The sequence below is a fragment of the Melanaphis sacchari genome, unplaced genomic scaffold (genome assembly GCF_002803265.2).
Source record: "Melanaphis sacchari strain LSU unplaced genomic scaffold, SCAv2.0 Contig19_pilon_pilon, whole genome shotgun sequence".
Lineage (NCBI taxonomy): Eukaryota > Metazoa > Arthropoda > Insecta > Hemiptera > Aphididae > Melanaphis > Melanaphis sacchari.
The window spans coordinates 965773-980751 of NW_020270975.1; the positions used below are offsets into that span (position 1 = coordinate 965773).

The 14979-nt window shown below is 33.6% G+C and overlaps 1 protein-coding gene across 1 annotated transcript; it reads left to right on the plus strand.

Annotated features, from left to right (window-relative positions):
- Positions 1-3307: 3307 nt before the first annotated feature.
- LOC112592966 (peroxidasin homolog) lies at positions 3308-14968 on the plus strand. The gene is made up of 17 exons (XM_025337145.1): positions 3308-3579; positions 7403-7543; positions 8313-8389; positions 8512-8602; positions 8722-8913; positions 8980-9176; positions 9247-9420; positions 9517-9741; positions 10382-10509; positions 10573-10686; positions 10784-10916; positions 10981-11311; positions 11676-11845; positions 11927-12035; positions 12124-12223; positions 13115-13710; positions 14206-14968. The coding sequence occupies exons 1-17, from the start codon at positions 3557-3559 to the stop codon at positions 14879-14881; spliced, it is 3477 nt and encodes a 1158-aa protein (XP_025192930.1). The 5' UTR covers positions 3308-3556; the 3' UTR covers positions 14882-14968.
- Positions 14969-14979: the final 11 nt, after the last annotated feature.

Here is a 14979-nt window from a genome sequence, read left to right on the forward strand (position 1 = left end):
AATATTATGCTGAAGATTTGTATTTATTTAAAACATTATGGTTTATAATATTCCGTCGGAAAAGTGTATTGAAAAATATTTAGAGACTTAAAAATACACATTTGTAAATTATAATATAGTACAATATAAATAGGAGAAACGATTCGGTTAGTATTAATGTATTTTGTATACAATTTTTAGCGTATTTATTCTCGCACTATGCACGTAGATATTATACTTAATATATTAAAATAAGTATTATGGGTTATGACATTATCGAATATTTTCATAATATCAAAGCGATTATTTTCCTCCAGAAACGACTGATAATAACGCGGAAAATTCATCGGTTCGTATTCTTATTATATACCTACTCTTATTTATTATTACTCTGCCGTCGAGAAATTTCTATTCATGGATGAAATCATCATCTGCAATATAATGATTATATTAATATTAACGACAAAAATAAAATTACACCGATTATTTCGATTGATGTTTGTAGGATATTTTAGATCATTGCAATACGATATATTATTATGACACGTTTTAGGCGTCGTACAATTTAACGAAATACCTACTAGTGCTGAGAAAATAATTTACAATAATATTATGTAAGCTTATAGGCGAATTCACAGCAATATTAAACACAATAGTAAACGTTAGAAAAATTAATGGCAATTATTTCTAATTAGCAGCAAGTGATGCTTTTAGGTGTGAACAAACGATTTACTCGTGGTAAATTGACTATTGAATACAGGAATATTTAATTGTTATTTAAGACCATTCCATTGTGCGTGATCAAATTAGACAAACGATTGATTAATTAATAATCAATAGTTATGTATAATCGTATGTATGATACATTAAAACGTATGTTATTAACTTAATGGATACATTTTCAAATTAACAGGAAAAAGTCGAGTTGCTATAATCAATAAACTCTAAATAGTTCAGTACTTAGTTATTTAAACTAAAAAGTTAAAAGTTAATTTTTCAAGTGGTTATCTAATGCAATTCATACTTGACACTTTTATACCGCGAGATATAAAATTAATCATAATATGTTGCGACACGAGTGACTTACCTAATTAAAGTCCTGTTGTGTAGACAATTGCCTATTGAGCGGTAAGTTGTTTGTGACCATAAAATATTGAAAAGACTTTATATTTTTATAACGTATACTTCATATTATAATTGTTTATGTTTATACAAATTATCAATTTGTATTTATATGCTCAGTAATTATTTTCAATGTGAGTACTATTGCTTCCATTTAATAGTTATCGGCTACTCTAAACTAGTGTTTCATAAACTCGTGGGTGATATAATTTACTGTGTGATGGATGGGCGTTGATGTTGTATTTTAGAACTGTTTGTTTAATAATAAAGTTGTTGTTGTGGGTGTAATATTTAGCTATACTGAACTGCAGATAAAATCCTTACGCGTTTAACTGTATTTTCCTATGATCTGGTCATGTTTATCGTTCCTATTAAAAATCGTATCGTACAATGCTGAATGCGATTAAGTTATTTTGTGGGTCAACAGAGTTCGGTGTTAAATTATTCTACGTTTATATCCTACGGATACATCGTAAGACGTAAGTCATAACGATATTAACGATATTAAATAATATTTTCGTAATCTCGACACTGTATACGCGTGCACTTATGTATATTTATGTATGATGTATATATATATACCTATATCGCGCCACGCTCGGCCAATCAATTAGACCAGCTGAATGGCCAGTTATACAGCTGCAGTGCTCGGACTTGGAATTTTCCTATGTATAATAGATATTAATATGATATAATGTTATGTTGCTAAACATCCGACGAAAACAATGGGCTTTTGTAGTTATTTGTCTAAAGTCTTAACTGGCAAAAACCACATCTGACGCATGCAAAGCCAAGCGGTCCGATAAACCAAAACCGACAATTTAGGGTCTAAGTGACATAGTGTAATATAAGATATACATATATCTGGTTGGTGGGGCATGTGTGCCATGTCTAATGTCTAGTGGTCAAACGATAACAATTTTATGATTATTCAATAAAGATATGTTACGTTTTAAAATTTAAGATATACATATTTACGGTATTTTTTAAAACGGTTGGCAATAGAAATGAAGTTTAAATGACAATAAAGTTTACTGAGGTCAGTTTGACTTGGTTTTCTCAACAATCATTACTCGAGCTTGGACCTTCTTTCGGACATTTCTTAATTCGGACCAGTATTTCATCTCCGTTGTTCCATCAATGTTCACATATTTTTCTAAAATACGTGATAAAAAAAAATGAATAATACAATATTATTCCGTGTTGTTATATAATGAAACATAGGTATAATATTTTAAATTTGCATAAAGAAACTATAAAACTGTTGTTTATAACAGAAAATATTATGTTAGTACATTGTACCATGACCCAAAACCGTCTGAAATCATTAATTCAACTAAAGGTATTTGTAAAATAATAATTAATGACTTCAGTCTTCAAGTGTTGATTTAGATTTTGTCATAGGCATAAGTCGTTTAACATTTTTATATTATATATAATTTTATTATTGTTATTATTATTTTAATTTCTGAGCGATGGATATAGATTTTACAATGATGAGATGTGTGTATTTCTTGTACGTGTATAAGTTTTATCGTAGAAAAAAACATTTTGATCATCAATTTTGAAAATAATTTCTGATAGAAAATTATAATATCTAGTTGGTATTTTTGGGAAATCAACATTGGAAATTTATAGTACCTCAGTACTTTTCAAAATAATTGAGAAAATCAAAAAAACATAGTATGAAGGTAAAGCATGTTTTTTTTTTACGCAAAACAGTTTTTGATAAAATTGATTTATACATATTACGCTGTATTAAAATATGAATATCCGTTAATGCTTGAATTTTTCGTGAAATATTTATATTATCATTTTTTTGAATATGGTATAATTTAAAAAAATGTTGACTCTTTTGGGGTTATTGGCATTTGAAAATTTCTGTAAATGTCGATAAATATTTTTCACTTAGTAAAAAAAAAGCTTTAGTAACTTAACTTAATCAAGCTTCGTAATATCTTATCCATTATTATTGTAATACAAAATCTATATTGGCTATTATAGTTATTACCAATAATATCTAATTATAAGATTTTTTCTTTTTTCCCAGTCCCTTTCTCATAATAATAAATGAAATATCTAATTCGGATTTTCCCACTCTGCCATCCCCCCTTTTTCTCACTGGGGTTTACGTATCGAAATCAGGCGCGAGAAGTACGGGAGGCGCGCGCTGTACAGCCACCAGTGTAGGGTCACCTCCGGACGGAATATCACGACAGTCTCGTTGCTATCGATCTGTAAACGATCTACCAATCGATTAATCGTTTTTCACCGACTGTACGTCTGTACGTTTATGCATAGATCATTTATTATCATATTATAAACGCGATTTCAGACAACTGCCGTTTCCGGTTTTACAAATACATCATCGGATTCGCGGGCATTGATTACGTCAATCGTGCACACGACCGGAATCGTCCGGGGAAAATTACTTAAGCGATTACTTTACGAGCGGATGGCCGCCATCATGGGGCTGCGGTAAGTTGAATAATATTAAATTGTTAATAATCATTATTAATTTATCATGGTCAGCCGACCAGGGCTCGAGACTGTAGCACTAGAAATAACGAAATGTGTACTTCGTAAAATTACCAAGTTTAATGTTAAACAAAATACATGGAATTAAAATGGTAAAAGTATATAGAATAGGTATATAAAAAATATGTATAAATCGCTGGATCTGGAAAGTTTAACGGAATAGAATTTACCCAATTTAGGTTTAAGCTGCTGTATTTTTCAAGTGTAGAAATTACTCAGTCAACTAAAGGTGGTATCATAAATTCATAAGCTATTAGTTTCTACTATTTAATTTAACTTATAGGATAGTTTTGCCTACAGCTATTTAATGCTACTGTGATAACTTTTAAAAACAATAAATAAAACAAGTAGAACAACAGTAAAGCTTTATGGGTAGGTAGTTAAATATATCCATTAAGATATTGGTACCACTCTAAAAATTAAATTAGTTTGGGAATTTTTTAGTTACAAAAAAATGATTTAACACAAGCATATAACATTATCTGTTTGAAATAACTTTTTCCAAAATTTTGTCAATTTTACCTTTTTAGTAATTTTTTTGAAATTATTTGAAAGCAGCTATAAGAAATTTGAAATATTACTTTCAAACCATCTCTGATTTCATCAGCGCGTCTACCAAGAAGTATAAATTTTAAATTATAATACTAGAGATAGGTTAGGTTACTTTTAATATAAAAAAAGAACATTATATTTTAACAATGAATTTTTAATCTCTCAACAATAAATTTTTTGAATTTCTGATCTTATTGAAAGGTTCATATTTAAAAAATACGTTTGATTAATCAACCATGAGCTATATACATAATTAAAAAATTGCATGTGTTATATAAAATAATTTATAGAAATGTTACAAACAAATTTGTTAAATAAAATGGCCATTTTAGTGAATTAACAGCGTCATAATATAGTTAATCAATAATCTTGACCTAACAAGGTTTTAGTTCTCAAATTGACAAATTTATTCTGATTAATTCTACGGAGGTTTTCTGTTCTATATATAACGTTTTATAAGTTCGTGTGTATGTCACTATTATTGAATTAATAATCATTAATATCAGAAGTCTTGAGTTTTTATTTTTATCTCACTTATATTTCTTATAGATCCAAAATGTCCTGTTCAAATTATAAAATATCTTTTACATTTTACATATTTATAGGTATATATACAGAAAAAATTCAAATAACACATTTTCGTATTTTGATTTTTGCAACTATACTGTGAACTTTGAGCTTGATTATTGAAGTTCAAATAATGTCACTTATGCCCCTCGTGTTCTAGACGTCTCGTTTATCACGAACCATATATAGTAACGTGTAATGCCTTGTTTTAAAAATTTTTATGAACGTTAAACTGACACAAGTCACTGGTAAAATATAGCTGTAAACATATGTTTTGATTTGATTTCCGTGAACAACTCGACACGAATTACGAGCGCGGCGCATAGTTCAGAGGCGATCATTTCACACATTAACACGTATATAGTTATGTTACAGTTTCTGCGTAAACGTACAATATTATTGTTGTGACGGAATCGCACAATAATTCGGCGCTATCAAATCGTAATGCGGGTACGGTGCGCGCAAAACGTGCGATTGAGGGTGAACATAATAAATATACTCGTAATATTGTATTAGAAATCGACTAATCGTCTCGCGCGGTGGTTGGAACGTTGTTGTTGAATCGTCGCGGATCTCCGTCTACGTATTATTGAGCGAGTGCGCGGGCGCGTCTAACCGCAATAAACGCGCTCGGGACGTTTTTCCAATATTATTTGCCGTGCGAGAAGAAAGAAATGCAGTGGGATTTTAGAAAACTTTACGATATTATATCAGATGCGTACAATCGCATCACACTGTATAGTCGTGGCGGAGAGTGAAATTTGAAACGCATAATAATAATAATAATAATAATAATATGAAAACAAACACGCGCGAACAAGTGAACGTTGCGAGTTTCCCGTCGGTTCGTTTTCCACGTGCCGGGTGAAAAACGAATATTTTTTTTTTCTTTTTTTTGTTCACGGCTGAATGACCGGAAAAAATGAATATTTCGCGTGCGCGCGCTCGCGTATTTGGTCGGTTACGCTCGTGATGCGTGTATGACTTGGTATATATAGTATATACCATTATGGTATGATACGTATAAAATATTACGGCAAAAGAAAATCAACGCGACACAATAATATATAACACTCGCGCGAATTTGTTGCGAACCGATGTATGTATAGAACGCTGTTTGAACGATGATAATGTCTGTGTGTGCGCGCGCGCGTGCGTGTACACACGTGTTCTTTGAACGTTCTGTAAGACTCAAACGTTGTTTATGAATTCATGATGTAACCGCGGCGGTTAAAACATTTGAATACAATATTATATTGTTAGCGCACGTCAGACCTAACCTATGTCAGGCGCGGTTCCGGGACGTATTTACGGGGGAGCAGGGGACACCTTGAATACGATTTCAGCCCAATTCTAATAAAAATACGTAGTGCAGATGTAAATACGTATTATGTAAGCGGCTAATAATATAGGTAAATACAATTATTTACATTCCGGCTTATCGGTACGATAAAATAAGTGAAATAAGAGGTGAATAATTCTTAGGTTAAATTAATTTTACATGGAGTATAGAAACATTTTTGAAAAAGTTTAAAAAATTAGAGTCTGCAGGAGCGGGGCAGCGGGGCATGGCCCCTTGGATCCGCGCCCGGTACGTCGTGCTATTATTATATCAACAAAAACGGTTTACAAAAATATGATAGAAAAATCGCAAGAGTAATAATTATTTTCATCCGTAGCTATTTGCACGTTATAAACTTATAAATTATATCTCATCAATATTATTTGTAGACTAATCGTCAAGAACAGAAAAACAAAATTAATAATAACGATAAAAATCGATAAAAGCTGGTGAATATAATAGTAATAACACTCGAAATAAAAACAGAGACGAACGGTTCACGTACAATGTTAATATAATACAGTAAACTCAAGATGAAACGAACTTCAAGGGACCGTGAAAAAAATTCGTTATATCGAAAGTTCATTACATTGAAATTCGTTATAACGAGATTTTAAGAATAATTCAAAATTTAAAACAATAAAAAACAAATACATTTTTATTTAATAATTGTATTTAATTGCATACAGCTTATGTATAAAATTCACGAGTAATATAAGTATGTATTTATTGTTTAATTTCAGTTTAAATGTATAATAATATTGCTTTTAATATAATAATATCGCTGTGCATTATACATGCGCATTTATTATTTTTAAAATAGTAACATATTTATTTTTATATATTTTTCATAGAGTTATACACTAGAGACATGTATAATATCTTAATTAAAATTTAAAATTCGTAATAGCAAGCTCCAAACTTGTACATTTCGTTACATCGCAAGAGCTTTGATCAAAAAAGCTTCGCTATATCGAGGGGATCAAAATACATTAAATTTTTTCTAATATCGCGATGTTTTCAAGAGACTGGTAATTTCATTCGTTATATCGCGAGTTGATTGTAATTACATTTTCAAGCTCAATTGATGAATGTAATTGTAATTGACTTTTATGTTATTATCGGAGGGCAGAGGAAAAGTTTAAATCAAGAGAAGAAAATAGATAATTTATACGGATTATTTTTTTTCTAAATTTCTACATGATTACACCGTGTAGTTGCGTATCATGTAAAATACATTTTAAGAGAATATTTATGATCCCCACCTCTAATTAATTATAACCTTATTACTACTGATTACAGAATGTTCGTGCTGTGTTCGTTCGTCTGGTATTTTGGACACGCCGCACAATACGCACCAGTCGAAGGCGTGGACGGCAACGATTGCGCCGTCGTGCTAGAAGGATCGAAGCATTTCATTTATAACAGCGGAAAAGGTTCACCGTAAGTTTCGAAAATAACGTGAAAAAAAATTAATTGTCTTAACATGAGATTTATTACGGGTAGATTCTTTTGATGTATGCAAAACTGGTGACATCAATATTCGAAATTTGAGTGAATTTCATTTATGATTTTAGTTTTTTACACATATATGTTGTACTATTTTATTATTTGAATTTTAAAATGTTCCATTAATACGATATCTAACTAAAAAATGTTTTTTTTTGGAATATGAAATTATTTTTTATTATTTTCAAACTATCAAAGTATAACAAAGTCTAATAACAGTAATAACGATATTTCCGGTAGTTTACCGATTCATGTTGAAAGTAATGCAGATAGGGATTATACATTATCATCATTATTGGTCAAAAAAATTTTATGATTGATGTGTAGTGTGTAATAAATTTTTATTCAGCTATCGTTTAAAATTTATAAATTTAAGTAAACAAAATATATATGTATTGAATTTTTTAATATAATTTGTTTAAAATTTAAAATTATATATTTTATAATGAATACAAGTAACACTAAATTGCTAAACAAAATGAATCGATTATCATGGATTACGTTAGAATTTTGATTATTTTCACTAAACGATGGGTTTTCATTGCTAAATTATATTTATTTTTTCATCCATATAAAATCTCGATTCTTTAATATGATATAATAATGCTATGATTATAAAATTTAATCATCGATAAATCATAGAGTTTTTTACCTAACACTGATCAAAATTATATGTTACATAATACGAGTGTTTTCTTGACAGGCGCCGTTCGGCGGCTCACATGTGCATCACGTACGACACGGTCAACAGAGCTTTTTTAGACGTCCAAAACCGTCACAGTGAGTAAAAATACACACGGAAGACGTTCTAGTTTCACTCGATCGGGAATTCCGACGATAGATCTTTTAATAAAAATAATTATTATTCACAATGCATATTGTAATATAATAATATGTTATAGCGCTGCTGGAACCTAATGAACAATGGAGCCCGGTGCACTTTGCCAGACTAGGAGAGTTGCTGCTAGACGTGTCGCAAGTGCTCGCAAAAATGTAAAGCCTTAAACGACCAACATGATAATAAATATATCAATTTTTACACTATATATGCCTTTAGTATAATACAGATGCAGATTATTTTTTATTTGTAACTGTTTTTTTATCGGTCGCAGGTATGACTTGAACGCCGACGACGTGAACAAATTCTTGCCTGCTATTGACACGTCCAAGACGCTCATCAGGAACGTGTGCCCGTCGTGTATGACGAGAGTAGTGTGCAAACCCGGTAAGTACCGTAGGCCCGACGGGCTTTGCAACAATGAGAAAAATCCAACGTGGGGCGCGGCTATGTCAACGTTCAACAGGTATATTTAATCACCACATTTTTGGCTTTATACTAGTTTTTATGGACCACTGTATTCGTTTTTCAGGTTGATGACACCACGGTTTTCCGACAAGTTGTCCGCGCCCAAGATATCGGTTTCCGGTCAACCATTACCTATGGCCAGGGTCGTGTCCCGAACCATTCACCCTGACGAAGGACTGCACGAGCACGCAGGAACTGTAATGTTGGTTGCCTGGGGACAGTTCATGGATCACGATTTGACCCTGACAGCCACCCCGTTAGGTAAGCATAATTCGATTACGACTTTATTGATTTTTATTTGATTTATATTATTTTTCATGTGTTAACGCAGATCCGGTGAACAGAAACGAACCTGAGGAGTGCTGTGGTCGTCCGGACCACTTGAAGAACAAATATTGCTACGAGATTAAAATACCGGAAGACGATAATTTTTATAGGAAACACAACGTCAAGTGTCAGGATTTCGTGCGAGCGTTTCCAGGCATTAAGCCCGACTGTAAATTGGGTAGGTGTAATCGTATATTAGAAATGAACAACCCACCGCTCTGGGCTGATAACGTTTTTTTACTCTATTTAATTCCCACTCTACTTCGTATTGTAGGACCAAGGTCCCCGTTTAATCTACTCACCCCAGTGATCGACGGCAATACCATTTACGGAGTAGATGAAGCGTTTTCCCAGTATCTTAGGTCTGGATACACAGGACAGCTGAGGATGAACCCGGCATTCGCGAATTTGGGGCTGAAAGAACTGTTGCCCATGAAGTTGAACATTCCGGACGAAGGTTGTATCAGGTCGAATGCTTCTCAGTATTGTTTTGAATCAGGTTCGTAACGTTATTTTTTTTTCTAATACTTTTACTAAATAATTCAATTTATTTATCAGATTTGTAGCAATTAAATGCACGTATTGGTTGTATACTATAACATAACAGAGTAACTTTTATACGAATTAGAGGCATTTATAAAGGGAATACGAGGGCTAATATTTACAAAACATTTAAAAACACGTTTGGATAATAGGTATATATTTTTTCATAAATCTGAACTCTCTACATCTACCCATCCTGTACAATATTTATGTATAATACACTAATAAAAATACGTATACATTTAAAGTATGGAGAATTAATAGTACACACTAAAAATATATTACATAGTATACACGAGTATTATAAAAAAATGTTATAATATGCATGTGTTTTCAAAGAAAAATATTATTAGAAAAAAAAAATTAAAGTTTTTGTAGTGTGATTAAAAATTACAAAAAAAAAATTCAGTTACCAAATATTTTTATACTTATAAAAAGTTATAGGTGATTTGTTCATAGTAAGTATTTATTTTGTAAACTATTTTTAACTAATTTTTAGTATATTAACTTGTAACTTTTTTAATTGTGTGGGAACATGTTTTAAAAGAAAACAATCTTTCTTCGTTGATTAACTTATGAACAAATTTATTATGTAGGTGAAATTAGAGTGAACGAACAGCTCGTTCTCACGTGCATTCATACACTGATGGCCAGAGAACATAACCGGATAGCTAAGGAACTGTCGCAAATAAATCCACATTGGAATGACGAAATGCTCTATCAGGTAAGCGGTTTGGCCTAACGCATAATTTACGGCGAACAGTTGATAATGTTACTTTGATTTTAGGAAGCCAAGAGAATTGTCGTAGCTGAAATACAACACATAACGTACAACGAATTTCTGCCCATACTTTTAGGGAAAGACATGATGGATAAATATAGTCTGACGAACAAAAAAAAAGTAAATGTTGTTTTGATAAAATCAATATAAAGTATTATCAATAAAACGCTATAATAATTATTTATTGTGTTGTTATAATATTGTTGTCGAATTTTAGGGATATTGGGACGGATATGATTCACATGCAAATCCTAATATATTGGCTTCGTTTTCGGCGGCGGCCTTTCGTTTCGGTCATTCTTTATTGCCGAATGTTATTGAACGCTGGAGCAAAGCTCACGGTTTTATCGGTACAAACCATAATAATTTAAACTTGTGACATCGTTTGACGTGATGTATTTTGTACTGTTTCAGCTTCTAAAAAACTGTCGGACTTGATTCGGCGGCCGTTCGATTTGTACAGAGCCGGCGCTTTAGACGAGTACCTAATGGGCCTCATGAACCAAGTTGCACAGGCAATGGACGATTCGATAACGCAAGAGGTGACAAATAATTTGATCAAAAAGCCGGGAAAAGGGTTTGGTTTCGATCTAGTGTCGTTCAACATTCAGAGGGGTAGGGACTTCGGATTGCCCGGTTACATGGAGTATAGACGCCATTGTGGGTTGACTGTGGCCAACAGATTTGAAGAAATGGTGGGATTCATGCCTAATTCCACTATACAACGCTATCAAACGATCTATTCGTTAGTCAAAATTAAACATAATAATTATTTTTTATAGTTACGGTCTACCAAAAAACAATTGGATGTTTAGTAAGGCAATATAATCATAACTCGATTATACGGCAATCAAACAATCTTAGTTTTTAAATGTTTCTCTCTAAATATATATTAAATTGTTCGAGGTTGAAAATTCTTATTTTCCCTTTTTTCTTTTATATCATTAAACTGATCTAATTTGCTTAACTTCAACTTGGATAAGAAAACATTTTGGTAGTCCGCATACTAAAATACAGTCATTACGCGGTAATGCACGTATATTATTATTGTTTTAAACTTAAAATCAATTTTTTTAATGTTTAATTATTGCAATTATTATAATTATAAGATCACCGTTCGATATCGACTTGTGGTCAGGCGGAGTGTCGGAAAAACCAGCTCCAGGAAGTGTCGTCGGACCGACGTTCAGTTGCATTATCGCATCGCAATTCAGTTTGTTGAAGAAGGGTGATCGGTTTTGGTACGAATTGCCCGACCAACCGTCATCGTTTTCACCGGGTAAATATAGCTAAAATACCTACGTCTTGCTTAATAAGTATTTTGCAGTGATCATGACATCGTTGGCGTTTATTATTATAGATCAGTTACAAGAGATTAGGAACGTCCGACTGGCGCGTTTGGTTTGCGACAATACGGACATCATTGACACGGTTCAAATGTATCCAATGGTGTTGTCGGATCACGAATTGTACGTATATTGTATAATATATTAGTACATTACATCGCTATTATACACCATTATAATTACTTAATCGATGGCTTTAATTGTGTTATAGAAATCCGAGGGTCCCGTGTAGGAGCGGCGTCATACCTAGGATGGATCTGAGCAAGTGGGCCGACACGACATTAGATACGGCCGAACCCAATGTTAGACTGGTTAGTACTTAGAATATATTTTATATTAATTTTTCTAAATCATAATTTATAATATGTAAGACGAAGTATCGACATTGTCGATGTTTAATATGAAACTTTATCGCCTAAATTAATTTGATTCTAAATGATATACCTAGTAATAATAATATTTTGTTTAATAAAAACACAGCCATCCTCTTTTCTAAGTTATATTACTCAAAAGTATAAGTACTGCAAATAATTGTAAATTATTTTTTTTTTTAATTTTAAAGTCACGTATAAAACAAATTATTTATTTCCATTATTTCCATGAGTTAATATTATTATTTTTAAAAGTATAAGTTAAATTATTACGTTTTGAGTGGTTAAAATTCAAAATAATAATTTTGATTGTAAATTTCAAAAAGTGATTTAAAATCAATTACCGAATATTTGGCATATTTTGGATTAATAAGAGATGGAGTTATTTTCAAGACAAGTTAAAAACTTATTATTATTTTGCTATTATACAGCTATACATTGTAATGTGCACGATGGTTGAAATCGGATTCGACATAAATACGTGATGTGTTGTTTTATCGTTACGATGCAGATACTTATATGAAACTAAAAACGGGCGTTTTGTAACCTTAAAAGATGTTTTTAATTTATATAAACTGCGTTTATTATTTTATTTTTAACCTATAGGTATAATCTAAACATTAGTACATCAAATAGCAATTATTTTTAAATCATTAAACCTATCTTTTGTTTTTTGAAAAACATTTTTTTGCGCTACTGTCTTATTTACTGTAATTTTCTAGAGTCTTACAGAGTTAAAAAAAAAAAAAAACCTATATCACGTTTAATCATATACCTAACTATACTGTATACGATACTTTATTTTTGCACATTTTTCCCGGTGTCTTGCAGTCGAACGTGGAGAAAAATCTCAAATCCAGCATGACGGAAGCAAAGATACAGTTCTGCGAAAACTGCAACGCCACGGTCGTGGACACTGGGATCGGGTTGACGGACGCAACAGGAACGCGGGTGATCACGATCATCGAGGCGACGGACGAGCTGGACGGCAACGCGGTGATGAACTCGAACGCCATATTCGGCGGCAACGACAAGAGGTTTAAACGGGGCACCGAAGTCGCTTCGCTGGCCGGCAACGAGACGGCGGACGGGAACAACGACCCGCCACTGTCGGACGAGATGGTGCTGGTCGGGCTGGACGTGCCCAAGACGACGCCGATCAAGCGGGACGCTACGGACGGGCTACCGGACATGACGCAAGCGATCATGGAGCAGCGTGTAGACTACGACGTGGACGAGGAGTTCCAGGCGGCCAACGGGCACGGGTTCGAAGCGCCCAGAACCAGACCGGTGAACAACTACCGCGGTTACAGCAGCCGGCGTCCGAACGAAGAACTGGAGGATGATAGCGACGACTTTGACGACGGCGACCACAACTCGCACTACGAGTACGTGCCCATGGAGTTCGACCACAAGGGCAACCACAGGTGCGTGCGGCGACGGCAATAAAACCATATTACGATTAAAAAATTATGAGATGATATTCATGTTGATATTTCGATCTCAACGAAATATTTAAATCCGTTTAATATTTTCTCGAACAATGTTCAAGCTTTAATGCCAAGCCCGTTAGAAATGGAGACAATGCGTTATGTCGTACAATTTAATTTTTTATTCCCTAAGTTCTACTAACTCTAAAAAAAAAAAAAAACATTAGAAACGTTATGCCATTATTTGAGTCGATTAATATTTCAAGTAAAATTACCAATATTGTTGTTACTATTTTATTGAATCAGTAGTTTGAAATACAAACATTCCACATTATAATTTATTATAACCGTAAAAACTGTAACGTATGAAAATATAAACGATAATATGTTATACCATAATTACATATTGTAGCATATATTAATATTATTAATAATATTATGTAACTTTGTTGCGTTACACGTATTGACGTTACTTTTTTTCCTTTGTCACAGGCCGTTAACTCTACCAAACTTTTTGGACTCCAAAAAGCCTGTCAAGTCTAACAAGTATGGCGCACCCAAGGCACCAACCTATCATCCACGGCCATTTGGTTACAAGAATCACGGGAGCGGCAGCAGCAGCAGTTCTTCGTCGGCGCTGCACGGTCATGACTTTGTACCGCTGCGCGGTGGGAGTAGTGGGGGAGGTTTTGGGGGTGTCCGTGGAGGTAGTCCGGCGTCAAAATATTCGTATGGCGTAGGCGGTGGTAAACAGACTGATGGTGAATTTGACGATTATCATGACATACCGTCGCCATACTCCGGTCGCCCGTTATCGAATAGCGACGAAGGACCCAAGTCGTTCGTGTCAATGACGCGCAGCAACTCCGACGACGTCGATCCCGCAGACGTATACAATATCAATCACGGGCAAGGCTCATATGATGTGGTCGAAGACACGCCACGTGATTACCATGGTCACTTTTCCGCGGACAGCGACGACGAAGACGATGCGTACCATGGTCACGGGTCCTCAAAATCGTTACCGAAGTCACCGTATTTCTATCGTTCTGGTGACTACGCGTACGAACCGTCATCGACTTCCGTTCAGTCCAGGTTACATGACGCCGACGACAAGTCCCCGAAGTCGAAAGCCTATTGGAGGATGTCGTACGTACAGGACGTCTAGAAACCGCCACGCGATCATCACCGATTATCACCAATAACCTGCACCAGTACTATCACTACCATTTCAACCACCACCACTAATTGAGGTTTAACCCAAAA

Excerpts from the sequence above, each read along its gene's own strand:
- LOC112592966 (XM_025337145.1), top strand. The coding sequence starts at position 3,557 with ATGGCCGCCATCATGGGGCTGCG. Across the intron at positions 7,544-8,312 it reads AACAGCGGAAAAGGTTCACC|GCGCCGTTCGGCGGCTCACA; the intron begins GTAAGTTTCGAA and ends TTTTCTTGACAG. Across the intron at positions 8,603-8,721 it reads TCGCAAGTGCTCGCAAAAAT|GTATGACTTGAACGCCGACG; the intron begins GTAAAGCCTTAA and ends TATCGGTCGCAG.